Source organism: Leucoraja erinacea, chromosome 32 (assembly GCF_028641065.1).
Source record: "Leucoraja erinacea ecotype New England chromosome 32, Leri_hhj_1, whole genome shotgun sequence".
Classification (NCBI taxonomy): domain Eukaryota; kingdom Metazoa; phylum Chordata; class Chondrichthyes; order Rajiformes; family Rajidae; genus Leucoraja; species Leucoraja erinaceus.
In genome coordinates, this window is record NC_073408.1 from 3,047,178 (window position 1) to 3,073,959 (window position 26,782).

The following is a 26,782-nucleotide window of genomic DNA, read 5'->3' on the forward strand; positions in this document are numbered from 1 at the left end:
CCTGAGCAAGCATCTACCTCATTGGAGACCCTCGGACTACCTTTGATCGGACTTTACTGGCTTGATCTTGCACTAAACGTTATTCACCTTATTCCCTTTATCATGTGTCTGTACACTGTAAACGGCTCGATTGTAATCATGTATTGTCTTTCCGCTGACTGGTTAGCACCCAACAAAAGCTTTTCACTGTACCTCGGTACACGTGACAATAAACTAAACTCAAACTGAAAAATGTACAGTTTGTAAAGCAGTGGTGTTTTAGTACGGAGCCTATCATGACACCACTATTATTCTGTCGTCACTAAGGTCGGCAATGCAAATTACTTTTTTGCATAGCTTTCATTCATTTGTTCTATATCTCTATATCTCTAGTTTCCTCCACCCTGATTCTCCATCTGAAGAAAGGTCTCGACCCGAAACGTCACCCATTCCTTTTCTCCAGAGATGTTGCCTGACCCGCTGAGTTACTCTGGCATTTTGTGCCAGTCTTGATGCAAATTGATTTTGTTCAGGAGTTATCATGCACGGTTCATAAGGGATTGGACAGGCTAGACGCAGGAAAAATGTTCCCCATGTTAGGGGAGTCCAGAACCAGGAGGTCACAGTTTAAGTATAAGGGGTAGGCCATTTGGGACTGAGATGAGGAAAAACTTTTTCACCCGGAGAGTTGTGAATCTGTGGAATTCTCTGCAACAGAAGGCAGTGGAGGCCGATCTACTGGATGTTAGAGAGAGTTAGATTAAATGTTAGAGATAGTTAGATTTAGCTCTTGGGGCTAACGGAATCAAGGGATATGGGGAGAAAGCAGGAACGGGGTACTGTTTTTGGATGATCAGCCATGATCACATTGAATGGCGGTGCTTGCTGGAAGGGCCGAATGGCCTACTTCTGCACCTATTTTCCATGTGTCACTAACTATCCTCTTGTTTTTGCAGCCAGGCCAGTTATTGACGCTGAGCTGAGCCCGCACATCATCACAGCGAGGGCCGACCACCCAAGGAAGATGGTGGTAGCAACGTGTACCTCTGCCAATGGGAAGCCACCAGGCATCATCTCCTGGGAGACCAAGGTCAAAGGGGAGAATGTGGTCAAAGAATCTCGGAACCAGAATGGCACCATCACGGTGACCAGCGAATACCGGCTGGTGCCCTCGCGAGAAGCCCACAAACAGCCCCTGACATGTGTGGTCAACTACCAGATGGATCGCACCACTAGAGCGCTGGTTCTAAACGTGCAGTGTGAGTATTAGTGACGGCTCTGTTACTGATGGGGTAACGCAGAGATGACCAGCCTAGTGTAGAGGTGATCCAGCCTAGTGTTCAACTGTGAATAACGCAGGGCGTTAGTTCTCTACACTGTGGACAGCCCCACTGTAATCGAGTATTGTCTTTCCGCTGACTGGTTTGCCCGCAACAGAAGCTTTTCACTGTGCCCACGTGACAACAAACTAAACTAAACTAACTATCCCCACATAACCCATGGGATGATATGGAGCTAGTGGGACGGGCGATCGAGGGGCTTGGACACTCTGGAGTTTAGAAGGATGAGAGGGAATCTCATTGAAACACATAACATTATTAATGGTTTGGACACGCTAGAGGCAGGAAACATGTTCCCGATGTTGGGGGAGTCCAGAACCAGGGGCCACAGTTTAGGAATAGGGGGTAAGCCATTTAGAACGGAGATGAGGAAACACTTCTTCACCCAGAGAGTGGTGAGTCTGTGGAATTCTCTGCCTCAGAGGGCAGTGGAGGCCGGTTCTGTGGATGCTTTCAAGAGAGAGCTAGATAGGGCTCTTAAAGATAGTTGAGCCAGGGGATATGGGGAGAAGGCAGGAACGGGGTACTGATTGGGGATGATCAGCCGTGATCACATTGAATGACGGTGCTGGCTTGAAGGGCCAAATGGCCTCTACTCCTGCACCTATTGTCTAGTGATGGTCGGCATAGGCCGAAGGGCCTGTTTCCAAACAAAGATATACTCCATGATGTGGTCGTGCCCTTGGTGAGTGACGACACCTTGACCCTCCTCTACTCTCAACACCCCTCCTTTGAGGCGTGACGTGTCCAAGACCACCCATATCGAAGCGTTGGCCTAGAAACCATACCAAGGCCTCGACTTCCATAGAAGGGTTGGGAAGTTGGGCATGGGCATGCCCATTAATAATTGGGCTATTTAAGATGAATTTGGGCACTTCCCGACTTAAGGGTCATGACCCATGAACTCTTGTGTAAGTCGGCTTTTAAGTTGGAATCTCCAACCCCATTCCAGGCCCAAAGTAACTCACTGAGAATATGAACTGTCTCTGCAGCGTCCAGGGCACTTTCCGCGGCCCGCGGCCTTGTGGGTAAGCACTGCCGCCATTGCCCGGCTTGTTTCCGGTGTAAACATGATTGATGGTGCAGTGTTGTGGAGATTGCAAACTGCCTTGGTTGCACCAGGGACTGAACACACAATTGATAACTCGAGCGTGGCTTTGCGTCAGTCACCTATTGCGTAGGGCGGGGAGTGTAATAATAAATAAAATAAAATGCTTTTGGAAGATTAAAAATGACGTCTGAATTGTCCCATTTTTTCCTGCAGATGAACCGGAGGTCACGGTGGAAGGATTTGATGGGAATTGGTACCTGAATAGGGAGAATGTGAAGCTGACGTGTAAAGCAGATGGGAATCCACCAGCCAGTCACTATCACTGGAAGATGTAAGTACTGACAGCTCTTTGGAACGTAGACTGGAGAAATTCAGCGGGTGAGGCAGCATCCATGGAGCGAAAGAATAGGTGAAGTTTCGGGTCGAGACCCTGTTCCAGACTGATGTGCGGGTGGGGGGGGCGGGAAGAAGAAAGGAAGAGGCGGAGACAGTAAGCTATGGGAGAGCAGGGGAGGGGAAGGAGGGAGAAAACAAGGACTACTTGAAATTAGAGAAGTCAATGTTCCTACTACTGGGGTGTAAACTACCCAAGCGAAATATGAGGTGCTGCTCTTCCAATATGTGGTAGGAAGGACCCACTCTGGCCACTCTTTGGAGCTCCTTTTATGGAGAAACCTTTTGGAAATTCATGGCATGTCTATTTTGAATTTATTTAAGAAGAAACTGCAAATGCAGATGCAGTCTGAAGAAGGGTTATGGCCTGAAACGTTGCCGATTTCCTTCGCTCCATAGATGCTGCTGCACCCACTGGGTTTCTCCAGCATTTTTGTCTACCTAAGTCGATTTTGAAAATAGGAGATAATGAGCTGATATGTTGAAGATCTGTTGAAGAGCTGATGGTGTGCTCACCACAATGTTGGTCCCTCTTGCTCGGTCTCTCCAGACTGAGGAAGGGTCGTGATCCGAAACGTCACATGTCTTTTTTTTCTCCAGAGATGCTGCCTGTCCCGTTCAGTTACTCCAGCACTTTGTGTCTATCTTCGGTATATACCAGCATCTGCAGTTCCATGCTACACGTTGGTCTGTCTCTGGCATGCGCTGATGTGATTCCTGTGTGTGCCTTACGTTTGTTGTGTGGCCATTGGAAGCGATGCTGTCCCTGATCACCCCAAGCTCACACCTACACCCTCTGATTGGTTTAGATTAGTGATGCAGAGCGTAAACAGGCCCTTCGGCCCACCGAGTCCGTGCCGACCAGCGATCCCTGCACACTAACACTGTCCTACACACTAGGGCCAATTTCCAATTTTACCGAAGCCAATTGACCTACAAACCTGTAATTGGAGCGTGGGAGATCCCGAGGAAAACACACGTGGTCACGGGGAGAAGGTACAAACTCCATAGTGATGCCACCTGTGGTCAGGATCGAACCCGGGTCTCTGGCGCTGTAAGGCAGCAACTTCATCGCAGCGCCACCGTGCCGCCCATAGTTTTCTGCTGATAGTTTCCATCCTGGCTCTTGGCCCATCAATGATTTTAGACACCGGTGGCTATAGATATGTGAGGGCTCAGACTCCCTCACAAACCCCCACCTATAGCTCCTGTCCATTGCCCCGGGCCAATCTTTGGGTCACATGTACTAATGTTGGCACCTCTTGTTGCTCTGAAGCAGCTTGGAGTAGATGGGAAGAGATTGGGGGGGAGGGGGAAGAGATTGGGGGGAAGAGATGGGGGGGAGGGGGAGGAAGAGATTGGGGGGGGGGAGGGGGAAGAAGAGATGGGGTGGGGGAGGGGGAAGAGATTGGGGGGGGGGGGGGAGGGGGAAGAGATGGAGGGGGAAGAGATTTGGGGGGGGGGGAGGGGGAACAGATTGGGGGGGAGAGATTGGGGGGGGGGAGGGGAAAGAGATGGGGGGGAGGGGGAAGGGAATGGGGGGGGGGGGGGAGAGAGGATTGGGGGGGAGGGGGAGGAAGAGATTGGGGGGGGGGGGGGGGGGAATGGGGGGGGGGAAGAGATTGGGGGGAAGGGTCACAAGTTGTACTGTGGAGCGTGCCGTCTAACGCTGGTGGGGCCTGTCGGCAGCCTGTGGTGCCAGCACGGTTTAGCCCTGGCATCCTGGGTCATTTATCAGAGCTGGGCATCGATGGCAAGGACAGCGTTCCTTACCCTGGGGAATGTTGTGGCGAGCTGCTGCTGTGAACCGCTGCGTTCATCGTGATGAAGGGATTGGCCGCGAGGGAGTTACAGGACTTGGAGCCGGTGACAATGAAGGACCAGTGATATATGGGCCACGTCACCAGATAAATGACTCTGATCTGTTCTCCGCAGGCTATTGATTTTCAGTCACACCTGCATGTGTGAAGATGATAAAATAGCATTTCTTAAAATTGTTCTCAGAACATCTGTGATGCAGTTCAGGTGTGGCACGGTAGAGTCGCTGCCTCACAGCACCAGAGGCCCGGGTTTGATCCTGACTGCGGGTGCTGTCTGTACGGAGTTTGTCCGTTGTTCCCGTGGCCTGCGTGGGTTTTCTGCGGGTTCTCCGGTTTCCTCCCACACTCCAAAGACGTGCAGAATTTCGGCGTGGGCGCGGTGGGTCGAAGGGGCTGTCCCCGAACTCTATCTCCTTAACATTGATGACTGCCGGTGCTACCACCTGCACCCAAGCAGAACTCATGGACTTCATCAACTTCACCAACAATTTTCACCCTGCACTCAAATTCACTTGGACCATCTCCGATACCTCCCTCCCCTTTCTTGATATCACAGTCTCCATCACAGGAAATAGACGATTGACCGACGTCCATTACAAACCCACTGACTCCCACAACTATCTCAACTATACGTCTTCCAAACCTGCTTCCTGCAAAGACTCTATCCCCTGCTTCCAATTCCTCCGTCTATGCAGCATCTGCGCCCAAGATGAGATGTTCCATACTAGAACATCCGAGATGCCCTCATTCTTTAGGGAGCGGGCGTTCCCCTCTCCCATCACAGATGAGGCCCTCATTCGAGTTTCCTCGGTGCTCCGCCCTTGCTCCCTCTCCCGTTAGTCCTTGCCTTCCACCCCATCAGCCGTCACATACGACACATAATCCTCTGAAATTTCCGCCACCTCCAACGGGATCCCACCGCAAGCCACATTTTCCCATTTCCACCTCTTTCCGCCTTCCACACAGACCGTTCCCTCCGCAACTCCCTGGTTAATTCATCCCTACCCACTCAAACCACCCCCTCCCCAGGTACCTTGCCCTGCAACCACAGAAGATACCTCCTCCCTCGACTCTGTCCAGGGACCCGATAGTCCTTTCAGGTTAGGCACAGGTTCACTTGCACCTCCTCCAACCTCATCTACTGTATCCGTTGTTCAAGATGTGGACTCCTATACATCGGCGAGGCCAAACGCAGTTTGGGCGATTGCTCAGCCCGCCTGAACCAACCTGATCTCCCGGTTGCTGGACACTTTAATTCTCCTTCCCATTCCCACACAGACCTTTCTGTCCTCAGTCTCCTCCATTGTCAGAGTGAGGCTAAACGCAAATTGGAGGAACAGCATCTCATATTTCGCTTGGGCAGCTTACAGCCCAGTGGTATGAATATTGATTTCTCTCACTACAGGTAGCCCCGGCATTCCTCTCTCTCTCTATCCCTCCCCCACCCAAGTCACACTAGCTTCTCATTTTCACCCTACAAACAGCCCGTCTGAAGACGGTTTTCTGCCTGAAACGTCGCCTATTTCCTTCGCTCCAGAGATGCTGCCTCACCCACTGAGTTTCTCCAGCATTTTTGTCTACTTACACCGGGCCTGTTTCATTTACAATATTTTTTTTTGCACATCTTTCATTCATTGTTCTTTATCTGTCCACATCACTAGCTATATCTCTCGTTTCAACTTATCCCTAACCGGTCTGAAGAAGGGTCTCGACCCGAAACGTCGCCCATCCCTTCTCTCCAGAGATGCTGCCTATCCCGGCTGAGTTACACCAGCATTTTGTGGGAAGAAACTGCCCCTGAATCTGGTGGTGTGCGTTTTCGCACTTCTGTACCTTTTTCCTGATTGAGGCTGTAGCTACAACTCCAGGACATTCAGACATGGTCTATTGAAGTAGGCAGCCAGCAGGTTGGAGCATGCTATCGGGAGCATGAGGGTTTGTTGCCCCGAAACTGTTTATCTAGTTTCTTTCTTTAAATAAATAATGTCTCAATGTGATTCGATGTGACGTGCCATTATTTGTCCTAACTTCAGAATTCTGCCTTTTTTTTTTTCTTGGACACATCATCAGCTGAAAACCTGTGCAGAGATACTCAGTGTTTGGGTTTCACTTGGAGCAATGTTAGTTTCACTGGGTAAAGTCACCTTCACAGCAGCTTCACTGTTTACTGACAACAACCACAGTCCACAGTGCTGCCTGCCTGCCGCTGAGCAACGCTTGACGGTGGGGGGGGGGATGAATCTGCCTGCTTATTCTAAAGGGCCTGTCCCACTTGTGCGATTTTTTTTTTCTCTGAGACTTGCCGGCACCCATCATGGTTGAAGCAGGTCTCCGAAAATTTTCAACAAGTTGAAAATCCAGCGGCGACCAGAAAAAGGTTCGACTCTTTGGGCGACTACTCACGTCCATACAGGCGTCACGCGGGGTGACGCCTTTATGGACGTGAGTAGTCGCCCAAAGAGTCGAACCTTTTTCTGGTCACCGCTGGATTTTGAACATGTCGAACCTTTTTCTGGTCGCCCCTGGACTTCCAACATGTTGGAAATTTTCATCAGCCTGCCGCGACTACGACGGATGCCGGCAAGTCTCCGAAAAATATCGCGTAAGTGGGACAGGCCTTAACGGAGAGTGAAAGATTCTCGTGGCTTAACATATCTGCAATAACGCATGACCCATTGCCAGAAGATGGACACAAAATGTTTCACCTGAAACTGGGTGTTTTCAAGAGAGAGTTGGATTTAGCTCTTGGGGCTAACGGAATCAAGGGATAATGGGGAGAAAGCAGGAACGGGGTACTGATTCTGGATGATCAGCCATGATCGTAATGAATGGCGGTGCTGGCTCGAAGGGCCGAACAGCCTACTCCTGCACCTATTTTCTAGGTTTCTATGAAAAGTGAAAACGCACTCCTCCAGATTCAGGGATAGTTTCTTCCCAGCCGTTATCAGGCAACTGAACCATCCTACCACAACCAGAGAGCAGTCCTGAACTACTATGTACCACCATGGTGATCCTCGGACTATCTTTGATCGGACTTTACTGGCTTTACCTTGCACTAAACGTTATTCCCTTATGTATCCCTACACTGTGAATGGCTCGATTATAATCGTGTATAGTCTTTCCGCTGACTGGATAGCACGCAACAAAAGCTTTTCCCTGTACCTCAGTAAACTAACCCAAGTGCCAGAGTAACTCAGTGGGTCAGGCAGCATCCCTAGAGAAAAAAATGCGACATTTCAGGTCTAGACCATTCTTAAGACAATCTGAAGCAGGGTTCCGACCTGAATCGTCATCTATTCCTTTTCTCCAGAGATGCTGCCTGTCCCGCTGAGTTACTCGAGCATTAAGTATCTATATCTTTGGTGTGAACCTGCATCTGTAGTTCCTTCCTACCCATTGCCAGAAGTATTTATGGTGGACGACTAGATTGAGGGTATATTTCTGGGTCGGGCCGATCACTGATCTTGTGTTGGCAGCTTAGTTGACGGCAATGTTTACTAAAGCATTCACGGCACTGTTTCTGTTTTGGACGTGTCTGGTCAGGTGAGCGGCAGGTCAAGTAGGTTTTAATCAGCCTCCAAAGCCCTGGAGCCCCATCTGTTCTTAAGATATCTTGTAAATAAATTACAGCTCCGAGCAGTGCGAGTGCAGCTTGTTAAACCAGAGCACCTAGTGCTGCAAATGTTGAAGGCATAGGCCAGTCTGGAGAAGGGTCTCGACCCGAAACGTTACCCATTCCTTCTCTCCAGAAATGCTGCCTGTCGCGCTGAGTTACTCCAGCTTTTTGCGTCTGTCTTCACTGCAAATGTATTGACGTTGCTTTGAGCGGATGATGGGGTTAGCGCGCGAGTGTTTGTTTATGTTTATCCAGGGGATAGACGCAGAAAGCTGGAGTAACTCAGTGGCTCAGACAGCATCTCGAGACAAAAGTTGTGCCTGCAGAAAATTCGCGACCTGAAACATCACCTTTTCCTTTTCTCCAGAGATGCTGCCTGTCCCGCTGAGTTACTCCAGTTTTAAAACCAGCTTAAAATTGGTTTAAACCAGCATCTGCACAGTGTTTATGCAGGCTTGTGGCCTGCACTTGCTCTCTCTGCAAAGCTCATATGAATGAAGGCTGACAGGGTCCAGCAGGAGGGGCTGGAGTTGTTTTGGAACGTTCCCTCAAACCAAGCCAGGGTTTGTTCACATGTTCACAGAGCAGAATTAGGCCATTCGGCCCATCAAGTCTACTCCGCCATTCAATCGTGACTGATCTATCTTTCCCTCCCAACCCCACTCCCCTGCCTTCTCCCCATAACCCCTGACATCCGTACTAATCAAGTATCTATCAGTCTCCTACCGTAGAAATAGCCATTGACTTGGCCTCCACACCTGTCAGTGGCAGGTTGGTAAATTGATCCAGTGCCTGATGTGACCAAATTGATTCCAAATGATCGTTTGTGGCAACGATGAGAATGCTATATTTGTCTCACTTTAGCTGTTCACCCAGCACCAGCTTGCTTGACCTAAGGGTGCTGTCCTTGTTTGTGGGTCCACCAGGATCCCCAGGGCCACAAACGGTCCCCTTATTTCACCCAGTGACGCCACTCTGGGCAGTGAGTGACGCTCAGGTTAAAGGAGTCACACTCAGCGAGCCTTGCTCCGAACCTCAGTGTGGCCAATTCTGCTGCTGTTTGACATTCTCAGTTTCCACAGCCATTATCTTGGACCATTTGTGAGCGCGGTTGCCCGCTAAGTGAGTGGCGTGGTGGCGCAGCGGTAGAGTTGCTTCCACACAGCGGCGGAGAACCAGGTTTGATCCTGACTACGGGCGCTGTCTGTACGGAGTTTGCACGTTCTCCCCGTGACCTGCGTGGGTTTTCTCCGAGATCTTCGGTTTCCTCCCACACTCCAAAGACGTGCAGGTTTGTAGGTTAATTGGCTTGGTGCAAATGTAAAAAATTGTCCCCAGTGCGTGTAGGATGGTGTTGATGGGCGGGTATCGCTGGTCGGCGCGGACTCGGTGGGCCGAAGGGCCTGTTTCCGCACTGTATCTCTAAACAAAACTGAACTAAACCATAAGACGCTGGCTGCTGCCGGCCAAATGTTGGCTCGCCACTGCCACTCCCACCTTCTCAAGAGCAATTAAGAACCAGCATTAAACAGTGTCCTTTCCACTGACCTCTGCAAGGTAAAACGTGACCAGGATTTAACAGTTACTTACTGAGGTGGGCCTGCTCACACTAAGATGAATGGTACATTAGAACTGGTATGATGTGTACTTTCAGCTTATTCATGAGCAGTATTTTGTGAAGGGCCACAAGATAATTGAATGCACACATACCATTCATGATGGAATGTTTTTTAAATTTTATTTTATTAGAAACATGCATACAAATAATAGTAAGCAACAATTTAATTACAGATTTCTGACATAGCTTCACTTTTTAAATTTTTTTTAAAGGAATAAAGATATAGAGAGAAAAAGATAAGAGAAACTATAAACTAATAGAGAGAAAAAGAAGACAAAAAAAGAAATTACAAATAACAAGATTGGGGAGATAGTTCCAGGAGATATTCAGTATAATTATTCATCCAATCCCAAACTCAGTCTTCAACCCTGATCTTGTGTTACACCAATTCACTTTTTCAAGATTAAACGGAGACCATATTCTAACAAATAATTCTGGTTTGTCAATTAAGACTAATCTTTTTTTTTCCAAATGCAGGGTCTCAGTCATTTCTGTACATGATGGAATGTTATGCCCCTGTCCCACTTAGGAAACCTGAACGGAAACCTCTGGAGACTTTGTGCCCCACTAAGGTTTCCATGCGGTTCCCGGAGGTTTTTGTCAGTCTCCCTACCTGCTTCCGCTACCTGCAACCTCCGGGAACCGCACGGAAACCTTGGGCGGGGGGGCAAAGTCTCTAGAGGTTTCCGTTCAGGTTTCCTAAGTGGGACACGGGCTTAACTGAACCCTGACCGTTTTATTCCCATTTGTCTTTGGTTTGTGACGTGCTTTGTTGCGTCCTTCTCTCTCAGTTATCGGGCTCCTCTAGAAATCCTTCAGTACCATTTCATTGCAAACCTGGAGCTTGAAGTCTGTGACTGCAGACACTCTGTGTGACAGGCAGCGAGGGCTTGGACAGGCTTTCACTTTGATCGTGGTGATGGGAGACACTGAATTTACCCGGACAATTAATTGGCGTTTTCCACCGCGGCTCGCCGGCTCATCAGTCAGCTGTCTGTGCGGTGAGCTGAAGACCACCGTGTCAGACTGGAATGCAGCAGCGTTGGACAGTTGCAGGTTTGGGAACTCAAAGACACCACCAGCCACTCACTGCCTGTCAGCAGCAACAGGAATGAAGGACGAGGTTGTCTTCAGAGGAACACTAAACCTTCATCCATTGAGATAAGTCCATGGGTGGTCGCAGAGCAGTAGATCTTGTTGCAGTGCTGCCTGCCCTCATTATTGTAGACCTCTTTATTACAGACCCACAGGAAGGAACTGCAATTGCTGGTTTATACCAAAGATAGATGCACAATGCTGGAGTAACTCAGCGGATCAGCCAGCAACTCCATAGCCACACAGGTTTGTAGGTTAATTGGCTTGGTGTAAATGTAAAATTGTACCTAGCGTGTGTAGGATAGTGTTAATGTGCGGAGATCGCTGGTTGGAGCGGACAAATTAAAAGATTTTTCTGTGCTATGATGGTCACACCCAAGATATCCTCTGAGCTCCCTGATGTTGATGTAATTTTGCCCGTCTCACCAAGACACTGAGGCTTCAGTCTCTAAGTTGTGTAGATTGGCAGCAACAGAGAGCCATCAGCCAGCCCTGGTTCTCACTCAAGCTCCAGGCACGAGGTGCAGAGGAGATGCAGGTTATGGGATCATGGGCAGGATGTGTGGCTTGTGACCCTGGGCTCAGATCCCTGTCGTCACTGCTCCTGTGTGTCGGCGCTCTCTCTCTGATGCTGAGCCAGTGGGGCCAGGGCTGTTTACGTCCTCCCTCCAAGTGTCCTTTCCTGCCCAGCGATCCCAACTTCCTGGAAACTGTCGGGATGGTGGAGTTCAGCTCCATTACATCAGCGCTACCAGATGCTCAGCTCCAGCCTGCGCCAACAAACGGGCCTTAAATCACAGTTTTAAACATGCGGGCTGCCCGGTGGTGCAGCGGTAGAGTTGCTGCTTACATCGCTAGAAACCCAGGTTCGATCCAAACTATGGGTGCTGTCTGTACGGAGTTTGTACACTTTCCCCATGACCCGCATGGGTTCGTAGGTTAACTGTGGGTTGAGTTAGCACAGCGGGCCAGGCAGCATCTGTGGAGTGAAATTGCTATTGAGGGAGTTCGGCGTAGGTTTACAAGGTTAATTCCCGGGATGGCGGGAATGTCATATGCTGAGAGAATGGAGCGGCTGGGCTTGTACACTCTGGAGTTTAGAAGGATGAGAGGGGATCTCATTGAAACATATAAGATTGTTAAGGGCTTGAACATACTAGAGGCAGGAAACATGTTCCCGATGTTGGGGGAGTCCAGAACCAGGGGCCACAGTTTAAGGATAAGGAGTAAGTCATTTGGAACGGAGACAAGGAAACACTTTTTCTCACAGAGAGTGGTGAGTCTGTGGAATTCTCTGCCTCAGAGGGCGGTGGAGGCAGGTTCTCTGGATGCTTTCATGAGAGAGCTAGATAGGGCTCTTAAAAATAGCGGAGTCAGGGGATATGAGGAGAAGGCAGGAACGGGGTACTGATTGGGGATGATGAGCCATGATCACATTGAATGGCGGTGCTGGCTCGAAGGGCCAAATGGCCTACTCCTGCACCTATTGTCTATTGAAATGGTCAGATATTTCGGGTCAGGACATTGCCATTTTTCCAGGTTTGCTCAATGAGCTGGAACGTGCATTGGGAATTTGAATCGGCACGGTGGCTCAGCGGTAGAGTTGCTGTTTTACAGCGCCAGAGACCCAGGTTCAAGCCTGACCTCGGCTGCTGTCTGTACGGAGTTTGTACAATTTCCCCGTGACCCGCGTGGGTTTTCTCCGGGTGCTCCGGTTTCCCCCCACGCTCCAAAGACGTACAGGTTTGTAGGTTAATTGGCTTTGGTGAAATTGTAAATCGTCCCTAGTGTGTGTGTAGACAGTGTTAACGTCACTGATCGGCTCACGGTGTATCTCTGAACTAATCTAAATGAAGGAACGTTAACTGTGGATGCAGCAGATCACCAAGGCTGCTAAGCCCACAGCTTCCACTGAGGAGGATGAGGGCAGCAGGCAGGAGGATTTGTTGCGAGCCCATAGTCACAGCTGGAGGTATATCTGCGGGAGATGTGGTGTGGAGGGAGGGTTGGGTCTTCCATGTTGGGTGGGTGGAAGTAACCAGTGTGGGGCTTGTATTGTCATGGGGTTGGATAGACCCAGAGGCAAATCATCTGTTTCAGCCTGAACTATCACAGCGGTGGGGAGGGGTTGGTAGTGGTGTGGGAGGTGCAGGACACCGTCTCCTCATAACAGCACACAATTAGAATAAAGGGGAGGTCATTTAAGACTGAGGTGAGAAAAAAAAAATTCACCCAGAGAGTTATGAATTTATTGAATTCCCTGCCACAGAGGGCAGTGGAGGCCAAGTCACTGGATGGATTTAAGAGAGAGCTCTAGGGGCTTGTGGAGTCGAGGGATATGGGGAGAAGGCAGGCACGGGTTATTGATAGGGGACGATCAGCCTTGATCACAATGAATGGCGGTGCTGGCTCAAAGGGCCGAATGGCCTCCTGCACCTATTTTCTATGTTTCTAATTAAGGTGAAAATGAGGCAGAATTTCTCCTCACAAAGGTCTGTCTCTTTGGTATTTCTTGTCCCAGAAAGCTGGGTGGATCAATATCTTTAAGGCTGGATGATTTTTAATCATTGACTAGGGAATCAAGTGTTGTGTAAATAAGGCAGGAAAATGAACTGGAGGATAGTTGATTCCGCCAAGATGCTGCTGAACGGTGAATGCAAGCTCAAGGTCCACTCCTGTTCCTATTTAGACCCTAAATGCTGGAGTAACTCAGCAGGACAGGCAGCATCTCTGGGGAGAAGGAACGGGTGGCGTTTTGGGTCGAGACCCTTCTTCATGATCCTATTTCATGCGGCGTTGTGGTCTTAAGGAGACCCCTCAACCCTGCTGGGTAAATTGTATTCAATGCTACTGATTCCAACGTTGGAAGTCCAGATAGCATCCAAGGGGGTGACACAAACCCCAGATTTTTATGATACAATTTAATAAAATGTATGGTTGCAAACAATGCAGAAACAGATACGTAGGTGTCGTCAGTATATTTATCAATTATTCTTCTCGATCTCTAAAATTGTTTTTTTTTAAATAACTCCGTGCAAAGTTGACGATGGAACGTTTGATCTTTTTAATGAAATTATTTTGAAAAGCAAAGTGCAGATTGCTGGAATGAAAACGAACTATGGCTGCTTTGCAGTTGACTGAACACTATTGGGCTGTTTGATCGGGCTGCAAAATCAACACTCTGCTGGATGGCCCACAGTCCTGGACAGCAATGTTGAGCAAAGCCCAGCCTTTGGGAGAGGCTTAGCCCTTGAAGTTAAATCTTTAATGGAGGCAATAAAATGGCACTAAAGACAATTTGGGAGTAATTTAAGAAATTAAGATGCATTAAATAAAATAAATGGGAAGAGTGATGATATTGGTTTGGCTTGGTGCCTCTCCGGCACTCTGTAGCCTTTCACACAGTAGCCTTGTTTTCATGTCCATTGAATCTTGTGTAAGAAAGAACTGCAGATGCTGGTAAAATCGATGGTAGACACAAAATGCTGGAGTAACTCAGCGGGTGAGGCAGCATTTATGGAGAAAAGGAATGGGCGACATTTCAGGTCGAGACCCTTCTTCAAACTGAAGAAGGGTCTCGACCCGAAACATCGCCCATTCCTTCTCTCCATAGATGCTGCCTCACCCATTGAACCTTGTTATTGAGGAAGCAGTGGCCTGATTGTGGAAGTGAGATTTCAGGGTTCAGGATGCTCTCTATTCTCTTTCGGGATGTGGACATCGCTGGCATTGATTGTCCATTCCCAAGAGCCCTGGGACTGAGTAACTAGACTGGGGAAGGGGAGCAGATTTTCTTTCCAGAATATGGGAGTCTGATCCTGTGTCTATAGAGAAAATTGGAAAATTATCACCAATGCATCCACAATTTCTAGAGTCACTTCCTTAAGTATCCTGGGATGCAGACCATCAGGCCCTGGGGATTTATCAGCCTTCAGTCCCATCAGTCTATCCAACACCATTTCCTGCCTAATGTGGATTTATTTCAGTTCCTCTGTCACCCCAGATCCTCTGGCCACTACTATATCAGGAAGATTGTTTGTGTCAGGGGATATGGGGCGAAGGCAGGAACGGGGTACTGATTGGGGATGATTAGCCATGATCACATTGAATAGCGGTGCAGGCTGGAAGGGTCGAATGGCCTACTCCTGTCAGAAGGAGCATTAACGAAGTTCCCAATCCATCTCTCCAGGTCATGTTATATAAGCTCATGTGAGTGTCTTTGCGTTTGCAGGTTAAACGGGTCGCTGCCTGTAAACGTGGAACCACAGAACACCACCCTGCTCTTCAAAGGCACCGTGACCTACGACTTGGCGGGGACGTACGTGTGCGAGGCGACGAATGCAATCGGCACTCGGTCGGGGCTGGTTGAGGTCAATGTCACAGGTAGGAAAGTGTCTCCACCTACGCCTTCATTAACAAATGCTTCGCTGATGTGAAACCTAACTCTGCGGCAAGCGCGGCAGCATGTGTGGTGTGCGGGGCCATGTTCTCTATGCTTCCTCGCTGGTTCTAGCAGCTTGCCGTTCTCACCTCGCTCGCTCTCTCTGTCTCTCTCTCTCTGTGCAAGTCGCCAGCTCGCACCTCAGTCTATTTTTTGCAAAACCAACTGTCGTGTAGAGACAAGTGTTTCAAAGGTGGCTGTCGGTCGTGAATTACAAATAGACGGAGGAGGAGGAGGAGCTGGGTGTGAGAATCGGAAGTGGCAAAAGTAGCCAATCTACCCAGAACACATTCTCAGTGTCTGAAGTCAAGCAGAATAATGTGAGTTTAGGGTCAAGTAATAAGTTGGTTTACAATCCTCGCTTTGTAGCTGAGCAATGCGACCTCTGGTCTCTAACTACTTATTGTGTGGAATAAGGGCCCGTTTCTCATTCTTATCCAGGTATGAGATGAAATCTGAGCATTGCTTTTCCGATCGTAACTGGGCTGTCGGAATAGCAAAACCGGAGCGCCGAGTTAAAAAAAAATCTGAAATTAGTAATGAAGAAGGAGAGGGAACACTCTTTAGTTTAAGAAAAAACTGAAGATGCTGGAAAATTGAAGGTAGATAAAAAAAAAAGCTGGAGAAACTCAGCGGGTGAGGCAGCATCTATGGAGCGAAGGAAATAGGCAACGTTTCGTGTCGAGACCCGCACATCAGTCTGAAGAAGGGTCTCGACCCGAAACGTCACCTATTTCCTTCGCTCCATAGATGAGGCCTCACCCGCTGAGTTCCTCCAGCTTTTTTGTCTACCTTCGATTTTCCAGCATCTTGAATGCCTTCTTACACAAACTACACTCTTTAGTTTGATGCACAAGGACAAGGAACGAAGTCATGGTGTTTACCGGCTCAGTGTAACATATTATCGGGCAGGGACAGGCGTATCACTGATGGGCAGAGAGGTTGGTCTGTGGGATGACCCAGGTATAGACACCTTGCGTTTTACATGGTGGTCACATACTTGAAAAGCAGTGTGTAAATCAAGAAACATATGGCAGGCACTGCACGCAAGGACGCTGCCATATGGTGGCAGGGATAAATTTAAGCGTGTTATTTCCGAAAACAGGATCGCGTAAATTAAACTCTGGTAGTAATGGGGCACGTGTGTTATTCTAAAAAGCGCGCAGTAAATGAAGACATGCGTGAGGAGCAAAGTGCCCGTACAAAGGGCATTAAACAGTACATCGCGGGATCTGGTGCTTCAGCCCAGAGTGTGGTGCTGGACGGGACCCACATCGATCGATCGATCGATCACCGACTGTAGAGAAAGGCGAAGTGGATGTGAACGGGATATTTTGTCCAGTGGGTCCACGTGCATGGGTTGAACATGGACATGGATGACCCAATGTAGGCATGGTGAAACTCAACCAGGCTTGTTTCTTTCAGTCCCCTGTCACACCCCGCCCGCGGGCTGTGTAAATGATGTTGGGTGCAGGGTCCGGCAACATGGAAGGTAAGGCCTGTAACTGCACCCCGTGTGTAACCGTGCCGAATGTGTTTGTTTGGTCGGGCTCGTGCTCGCCCAATTCGCCGCAACTTTGTCGTGGTGTGTTTAACAGGAGTGTAGTTACTCACCCCCTCCCCCATAATCGCATGGACTGAAGTTTGTGCTCGCGATTCCGAGATGTTCTTTGTGTAACTGAGCGGAACTGCGGTTTATTGATCAGGGGCCGGCAATCGCCCCACCTCCCCTCCACCCTCTCTCTTTATTTCCTCTTAACCCGCAGCGGAGAGGTTTAACAGCTGAGGCAGAAGGCAGGTGGAATGAAGACTTGCTTCTCCTCCTGGTGTTTGCGAGTGTCGGTTTTTGCAGCATGCTGCCGCTGCTTTGGGGCACGTGGGTGGAGACCCTGGAATAACTTGTTTGCGAGTAACTCGGGAGAGTGGGACAGAGCCTTAACTCAGCGGGACAGGCAGAATCTGTGGCCAATGTGGCCATTGTTTCCCCGTGTGTGTGTGTGTGTGTGTGGTAGTGTGTGTGGTTGCCAGCAGTCCAGAGTGATGTTTCGGGAAGCTGCTTGTAACGTCATATCCTCATTGTTGACCGGTTAATCTGGGTGAATTGTCTGAATTGTGTATGAGAAAGATCTGCAGATGCTGGAAAAATCGTAGGTGGACAAAATTGCTGGGGAAACACATCGCCCTGTCCCACGGTACGAGTTCATTCCGAGAGTTCTCCCGAGTTTGCCCTGATTCGAACTCGGAGATTTACGGTAATGGCCACTCGTCGGTACTCGGGGCTCTCGTGGACATTTTTCAACATGCTGAAAAATCTTCACGAGTCTTCCCGTGCTTACCTGCCGTTAGCGAGTCTTCCCGAGTACCTGCTGTTAGCGTTACGAGCCGGTAAGAGAGGTCCCCGAGCTCCGACGTACCCGCTACTTTAATTCTCTGTGCTTACCACGAGTTTGATTTTCTTTTAAATTCGGGAGAGCTCTTGGAATGAACTCGTATCGTGGGGCGTGGCTTTCAGTGGGTGAGGCAGCATCTATGGAGCGAATTGTCTGAATTGCGGATGCCTTCTTCAGAGCTGGTGATACCAGCCCTTGCTTGTCCCACACACAGGGCTGGTTTGAAATGCCGCACGTGTCTGCATCTGGCCAGCAAGTCACTGGTTCTGGGGGAGTGCTGGGGCTGTGCAGCTGGTACACTTTCTGCATTCAGCGCTGGAATGTACTGTGATAAGTTGTGCCTCGGCTCTGTGCCATGTCACCTGCACACAGAACTATCTACGCAGTTCTGTACCAAGTCATCAGCAGCAGATGTTGGCAATTCTTTCCAGCATTGGACCCATCCCCACACTGAATCCTTTCAAAGGGTTCACAAGCATGAATGAGATAACACCTTCACTTTAATTGCACCATTCCTGCAGCTTTCCCGGCTCCTTTTGCATCCTGTGTCCACCCTGCTCCTCTTTGTCCCGTCAAATCCACGAGGAGTGTTTCACTGGGGGAGGGAGGAAGCACAGTCGTTTAGACTATAAATTCATTCTGGCAGTTCCCAGTTTAGTGTCGAGATACAGCGCAGAAACTGGCCCACCGTGTCCGTGCCGACCAGCGATCCCCGCACACTAACGCTATCTACACACACTAGGGACATTTTACATTTAGGCCAAGCCAATTAACCTTCAAACCAGTACGTCTTTTGGAGTGTGGGTGCTCTCTGGTGAAAACCCACGCAGGTCACGGGAGGAATGTACAAACGCTGTACAGACGGCACCCGTGGTCAGGATCGAACCCGGGTATCTGGCGCTGTAAAGGCAGCAACTCTACCGCTGCGCCACCGTGCCACAAGTGGTAACTTGTAAAGGGGAAACTGAATTAAGTAGCAGAGGGAAGCTGGCCAGAAGCAGCTGAGGTGAGACCTCGTGCTCCCTTCATCTGCTTTAAAGACGGCATTTGATGATGTTTAAATACTTCTGTGTTTCTGTTCCTGCTGCGGTGTCTCTTGCAGAGAATGTGGGGCAAAGATGTCGCATGATCTCATTCTGTTTTGCCCAAGTTCAGGTGATCAATGATTTATTCCCATGGATGTGGCCATTAGCGTTTATTACGCTCATCTCATTTCACCTTGAGACGGTGATGATGAGCCATTGTCTTCAACTCCCAAGGGGCTGATTGGAAGAATTCCTGGATTAAGACCAGCAGTGTCATAGATTGATGCAGCGTGGAAACAAACCCTTTGGCCCAACTTGCCAACACCGACCAGCATGTCCCATCTACACTAGTCCCACCTGCCTGCATTTGGCCCATATCCCTCCAAACCTGTCCTATCCATGTACCTGTCTAATTGTTTCTTAAACATTGCGATAGTCCCAGCCTCAACTACCTCCGACGGCAGCTCTTTCCATACATCCACCACCCTTTGTGTGAAAAAGTCACTTCTCGGGGTCCTATTAAATCTCCACCTCCCCTCAACTCTACTGCTGCACCACATGCAATAAACCTTTATACTTATATTTCACATATATTCACACACCTCATAATGGGCCATTGTGGGCTCCACCCTTCCTTGGTCCACCTGTTGCCGGCTTTGCTTTGTTCCCTCCCCTCTACTTTCAGTCTGAAGAAGGCTCCTGACCCGGAACATTATCCATCCTTTCTCTCCGGAGATGCTGCCTGACCCGCTGAGGTACTCCAGCACCTTGCGTCTCTCCCCATGGCCCTTCTAGTAGTTATTGACTTTGAAGAAAGCAGGAAATGAGGGGACAGTGATGGCCACTGGTGGGGAAGGAGAGAGCGGTGGTGGGGGGGTCATAGCAATGATCACCATCCAGGCAGAGGGAAGTGGTGCAGGCTCGAAGGGCCGAATGGCCTACTCCTGCACCTATTTTCTATGTTTTCTATGAAAGCCCAAGATCTGATCAGGAAAAATTGGAAAAATTAGAGCCAAAGTCCTTTAGAATTCTTGATGCTTGGAATGAATCAGTTTTTGTCCCATGGTGTTTGCGCATTAGATCATTAGGGAAGGAGATTTAATGCTAATACATGGCAGATGTGCATGATTTGCAGTTTCATAATATGCTGGCTTTATTGGGTAAGTTAATGGAATCGTTTTTCTTCAGCGGGGAGGAGGATAATATTTTACACTGAGTTGTCTGAAAAGGCGCTGGACATGGATTCAGGAGCAACGTACAGCGAGTAACTGATTAAATATGTAGGGAATGAACAATTTTGTGGTGTGTAGAGAATCAGCAGGACATGCATCTCCATATCTCGTCATTCTCTTAATATCTTGTAATGTATCAATCTCTGTATTGAACGAACGGGTTGGCGCAGCGGTAGAGCTGCTGCCTCACAGCGCCAGAGACCAATGTTCCACCCTGACTGCTGGTGCTGTCTGAACAGAGTTTGCACGTTCTCCCCGTAACCTGCGTGGGTTTTCTCCAAGATCATCGGTTTCAATTCAATTCAATTCAACTTTAATGTCATCGCACAAATACAAGTATCAGTACAACGAAATGCAGTTTTGCGTCAGTCCGTAGTAGTTGTACATAAAGAAAAACAAAAAAAATAGAAAGAGGGAAGATACAGAATAATCAGGAAATACAGAATGATTAAACAAAGGGGACGGAGGGACCAGAGAAATCTATCGTCGGGACTCCGAGTTCAGCAGTGTGATTGTGTTGTTGTAGAAGCTTTTCCTCATCCTACTAGTATTTCCTCCCACACTTTAAAGATGCACAGTTTGTAGGTTAATTGGCTTGGGATAAATGTGAAAATACCGTGGAGGATTGTGTGGGGATCGCTGGTGAGAATAAACTCGGTGAGCCAAAGGGCCTGTTTATGTGCCGTATCTCTAAACTAAACTAAACGTTGATGGAGCCTCAACAATCCTCTGGATTAAGGGCCTGTCCCACTGTACGGGGTAATTCAAGAGTTCTCCCGAGTTCTCCCCTGATTCGAGCTCGTGTAACGTACGTAGCGGCTCGTACGAGTAAAAAGCAACAATTTTTTTTCATCACGAGTACTTTTTTTACTCGTGGACATTTTTCGCAGTGTTGAAAAAAATGTCACAAATTTAGCGGATTTCCCCGAGTACCTACCGATACTCGTATGAGTTGCTACGTGACATCCACGAGCTCCTATGAACCCGCTATGTACATTACACGAACTCGAATCAGGGGAGAACTTGGGAGAACTCTTGAATTACCTCGTACAGTGGGACAGGCATTCAGGGAGCTGTGGAAATTTACCATCTGAGTGAAGATATTTTGCCTAATCTCTGTTCTAATATTTTCCCCTTGCTCTGACCACCTGGTTCTTGTTCCCCAGCCAGACAAATACAACCACCTTGCAATGATGTGAGGAAATTCAAATTTCCATCTGAGCACCTCTCATTCTTCTTTGCCCCAGCCTTTGACAACTCTATCTGGTGGGTTTGAATCAACGTGTTAGCATCAGGCACTCGGGGGTCTGGGTGCCCACCGCATTGGAGAGCATTTGATGGGTGGCTTGTGAAGAGTCAAAGAGCTGTTCTGTCCATGGTCCCTTTAGATTACATCATCCTGTCTCCACGCAAGGCAACATGTTACCTTGCCTCTTGTGCCAATTTGTCCTGTTTCAGTCTTTCGATCTGGAAGCTCTAAGTGGTCCTTATTTCTGTTGCCTCTGCAATAGAATTCCATTTATTCAATGTGAAGTAATGTTGGCAGAAACCAAGGGGTGTGGAATGTCTGTGCAATTCTCTGTGCGGTGGAAGGCGGTGGAGGCCAGTTCTCAGGATACTTTCAAGAGAGAGCTGGATAGGGCTCTTAAAGATAGAGTCAGGGGATATGGGGAGAAGGCAGGAACGGAGTACTGATTGGGGATGATCAGCCTTGATCACATTGAATGGCGGTGCTGGCTCGAAGGGCCGAATGGCCTACTCCTGCACCTATTGTCTATTGTCTGTTGAGATAGCATCATTAATAGTGCCAGAACGGTCACAAGCATCGGTGAGTCTGCTCTTGCATTCAGACAACTCTTCCACGTATTTGATCCCGTTTTCCCCCACCCTCTTCCCTATCCTGTAATTTCCCTTTACATCTGAAGGTGTATCGCTGTCATTGTTGAATATGCCCAAGTCAAGTCAAGTCAAGTTTATTTGTCACATACACATACGAGATGTGCAGTGAAATGAAAGTGGCAATGCTCGCGGACTTTTGTGCAAAGAGTGCAAGTTTGTAGGTCAACTTTGGTAAAAACAACCAAACAGTGCTAATGTATAAACACAATTCATAAGGGGTTGGACAGGCTAGATCAGGAAGATTGGCTCTGTGGTGTGGAGATGCAGGGGTTACTAAGGGAGGGCCTTACAGCTTTTTCCACAGACCAGGGTGAATAGAATCTCTGACTGGGTGTAGGCCCGTTTCTAGGGAGTTTGGCCGTTCTCCCTGTGACAGGGGGTATGGAGAGAAGGCAGGTACGGGATGCTCCGGTTATCAGCCTGACCATTGAACTCCAAGTTTGTAGGTCGAATGGCCTTTGCACCTAAAAGTTATGTTGTTCCTAGTGTGTAGGATAGTGCTAGTGTATGCGGGGCCTGTTTCTTACAAAATTCTTAAGGGGTTGGACAAGCTAGATTTAGGAAGATTGTTCTCCGATGTTACTTGGGAAGTCCAGGACAAGGGGTCACAGCTTAAGGATAAGGGGGAAATAATTTTAAAACCGAGATGAGAAGAACTTTTTTCACACAGAGAGTGGTGAATCTCTGGAACTCTCTGCCACAGAGTCAAATTTTAGTTGAGGCCAGTTCATTGGTAATATAAAAATATTTTATATTTAAGAGGGAGTTATCTTGATGTGAGCCCTTGTTTATAAGGCGGATCAGGGGGTATGCAGTTTAGTGGCAGGGTTACGGGATACTGAGTTGGTCATGATAACATGGGCCATGATCATATTGAATCAGTCAGTCAGTGCAGGCTCGAACATCCACGAATGGCCTATCACCAAAGCACGCATAATTTCTATGATTTCAGTTATGATTGCTGGTCGCCCCTGCGGACTTGCCACATTTGGGCTGGTGGGGTAAAAACTGTTTCCATTTGCTGTATCTCTAAAGTCTAAAGGCAACAGTGAATGAGTCATGTCCTGATTCTGGGTTTTATTTTTGCAAACTGTTAGGTCCTCCTAAGGAGAGGGCAGCCCCCTCCGTTTTCCTTTAGCGCTTTCCTCTGTTAACCGTGGTAACCACACGATCGCAATCACTCAAATGCCAGGCAGGACAGCGAGATGAATTGTACAAAATGTGAGTGTGACATTTAAAATACTTTTCAAAAGTTGTACGTGGTCCTCCTCAAATTTTATGTGCTAAATGGAACTAATATCCCCCTGGTGGTACCATATAAAAATATTTTAATCATTCGAACAAACCAAACCGTTTATCTTGAATGGGCAGAGCTAAATATTGTCCTTTATATATGGCGTTTGATCAATAGCACTCCATGTGGTCAGTTTAGTGGCAGGGTTATCTTGAGTTCACCATATAAAGTAAGCTGGTACTTTAGGCAATGCCATGATCCCTTGCAAGCGAGAATATCGTTCCAAAGGTGGTGTCATGAATGGATCATGGATTATAAGTCGGTTTGTTGAGTCTCACGATCTGTAACTCGTTTTCACCGAGCGCACCAAACAATGGCATGTTTCCTATAGCAACATTATCTTTTTGCATATTTTCATTCATTTGATCCATATCGCCATCACGTCTCACGTTTCCCTCTCCCCCTACTCTCCATCCGAAGATGAGTCTCCACCCGAAATGTGGGGGTGGAAGATTGCAACCTTCATGTGGTCCACCCTGTTTCAACGAATGCAATCAACCCGGCGTGCACAATCAAATAAGATCAGATGGAACAAGTTGTCCTACAACTTTAGGCTGTGCACGCCATATGCAAGAAGAAGAATACCCAAAACGTCACCTATTCCTTTTCTTCAAAGATGCTGCCCAACCCGCTGAGTTGCTCCAGCTTTTTGTGTCTATCTTCGGTTTAAACCAGCACCTGCTGTTCCTTCCTGCACACTGTAAATGGACATCCTGGTCCATCCGTTTTGAGGAAGGTCACCATTGGATACAGTGCCGTTTCTGGCGGATGACTACACTATTCCTAGACGCTGCCCGACAACACAGTTGACGAACACTGCGGGCTGCGTTAATAGATTGAACAGTCTGAGCAAATAATATCAGAATATTTCACAGACGATTGCTGAGGTCGGTGAGTTTGATTTAAAGATGAGTTGTCATGGTGACGAGATTTTAAGTAAGCTTAAAGGAATGTGTAAGCAGAGTCTAATGTAGTCTAATTGTGCACCGACTATCAGGCAAATGGCAGATTTGCCGTGCCCCATTTACTGGGTTCGGCTTCTCGTGTGGTCGGATCCAATCTCCAGTGGCTTGGCTGAGATCTCGGCCTAGATGCCCACCGATCACAACCTCTGTTGCAGCTCCTCTAACCCGCAGTTGGTGTTTTTTTTAAACATAAATTTAATCAATTTTTGCAATAATATATACAATACAAAACAAACACCATCATAGAAAAAAATCATCCAACTATCTACACAAATATTCTTAAGGCAGAAATAGAATAGACAGAAAAGACTATAGATGATTACAATCCAGCCGCCTACACTTACAGCTACAGAATGAAAGCAAGACAAAGTGCAATTAAAGAAACCTTGAAGAACTCCGATGAGGCCAGGATGCTCTCTAGTTGCAGGTGAGAGGACAGTGTAGTTGCCTGATAATAGCTGGGAGGAAACTGTCTCTGAATCTAGAGGTGTGCATTTCCACATCTCTGTCACTCTTGCCCGATGGGAGAGGGGAGAGGAGATAGTGACCAGGGTGAGACTGGTACTTGATTATGCTGCTGGCCTTGCTGAGGCAGCACAAGGTGTAGATAGAGTCAATGGAAGGGAGGGACTGACGTGGTTGTTTTTGCTGGCGTTGCTCAAGTAGTCCATCGTCAGCAGTTGTGTCTGTTCTTCAATTTGTTCTCGGGGTTAGATTGAAGTTGATGACATCCTTACTAGAGTTTCTTTGATACATGGTTTATTCGGTACTGTTTGACCTGCTGAATATCTCCGGCACTTTCTGCTTCATTTAATATATTTTGTGTAAATACACCAAAGAATGTTGTGGGACTTTAGTCACCATTTGAGACCCATGGCTGTAACTCCTGCATTCCCTCCCCTCCCCACTCTTGGACACACTAGAGGCAGGAAACATGTCCCCGATGTTGGGGGAGTCCAGAACCAGGGGCCACAGTTTAAGAATAAGGAGTAAGCCATTTAGAACGGAGACGAGGAAACACTTTTGGTGAGTCTGTGGAATTCTCTGCCTCAGAGGGCGGTGGAGGCAGGTTCTCTGGATGCTTTCAAGAGAGAGCTAGATAGGGTTCTTAAAATTAGCAGAGTCAAGCGATATGGGGAGAAGGCAGGAACGGGGTACAGATTGGGGATGATCAGCCATGATCACATTGAATGGCGGTGCTGGCTCGAATGGCCAAATGGCCTCCTCCTGCACCTATTGTCAATATTTTCTATTTGCCAGCCAATAACCGGCCATTGTGGGCTCCATGCATCCTAAGGTTATCTGTTAGTGGCCCCAATTTATTCTGGCCTTTTCGCCTGCAGTTTATTTCCCATTTCCTCATCCTCCCCCACCTCCCCTTTCCGTCTGAAGAAGAGTTCCAACCCAAAATCGTCAACTCTCCTTTTTCTCCAGCGATGCTGCCCGACCCGCTGAGTTACTGCAGCATTTTTGGGTCTATCTTTGGTGTCCACTCAGGGTTCAACTGCAGTAGCAGAATGATGATATTATTTCCCATCGAAGATAGACACAAAATGCTGGAGTGACTCAGCGGGACAGGCAGCATCTCTGGAGAGAAGGAATGGGTGACGTTTCTGGTCGAGACCCTTCATTGTTTCCCACACCTTGCTCGGAGGCAGGCAGGCAGGACGATGGGTCGTTTTCGAGTGTTGTAGCCATCCGCTATAACAATGTGTGCCATAAAATAAGGCATTTAAATTATTCATGATGAAAATAGGCAGCATTAAATGTTGCGTTAAAAGTTATTGCGGTTTAATATTCAAATGCTCCTTCCAATTTTATTTTTATTTTTTCGCATGCATCATAGTTAACGTCTGAAACAAATGCTGCAGGTTGCAGGAGTTTTATCCAGACAAATATACTAACATTAAACCAGTCTCCCTCTCCCAGCTCACCACAGAGCCACACCAGGAGCGGGAGCAGGTCACTGCAACTCGAGCCTGTTTAGGTTCGAGATCCAGCGCGGAAACAGGCCCTTCGGCCCACCGGGTCCGCGCCGACCAGCGATCCCCGCACATTGAAGCCATCCTACACACACACACAAGGGATGATTTACAATTATACCAATCCAAACCTGTACATCTTTGGGAGGGTGGGAGGAAACCGAAGATCTTGGAGAAAACCCACGCAGGTCATGGGGAGAACGTGCAAACTCCGTACGGACAGCTCCCACGGTCAGGATGGAACCCGGGCCTCTGGCGCTGTGAGGCAGCAACTCTACCGCTGCGCCACCGTGCCACCATTACATATTTCCATGACTGATTTACACTGACCTCAACTATGTGTCTGTGGCAGTTCCTCATCACCCTCAATTCCTCAATCTATCTTTATCTCAAATACGCCAATGATCTGGTCTCCAACTCCCGAGGGAAGGAGTGGGAGTGGGGGGGGGGCAGAGAATTCCAGAAATGTGTTACCCGCAGAAATTATTTTTTGGTTAGTTTAGTTTATTGTCATGTAGACAGAATCTCTCCCACCCTTACCGGGAAAATGTGGTCTCTCCCCACCCCATCTTTTCTCTCCTTTCTGTCCAAAGTGACTGTCCATCTTCTCTCCGCTCCCAGGCAACTGTGGTTGGTCTAACC

General features: G+C 48.2%; 1 protein-coding gene across 3 annotated transcripts in view; it reads left to right on the forward strand.

Moving 5' to 3' along the window:
- Positions 1 to 26,782, forward strand: part of nectin1b (nectin cell adhesion molecule 1b) — a 336,983-nt gene that overhangs the window by 109,920 nt on the left and 200,281 nt on the right. For all 3 annotated transcript variants that reach the window (XM_055660571.1, XM_055660572.1, XM_055660570.1), the window contains exons 3-5: positions 936 to 1,238; positions 2,584 to 2,701; positions 15,144 to 15,295. In XM_055660571.1, coding sequence (XP_055516546.1) covers positions 936 to 1,238; positions 2,584 to 2,701; positions 15,144 to 15,295 — 573 coding nt within the window. The remainder of the gene's footprint in view (positions 1 to 935; positions 1,239 to 2,583; positions 2,702 to 15,143; positions 15,296 to 26,782) is intronic.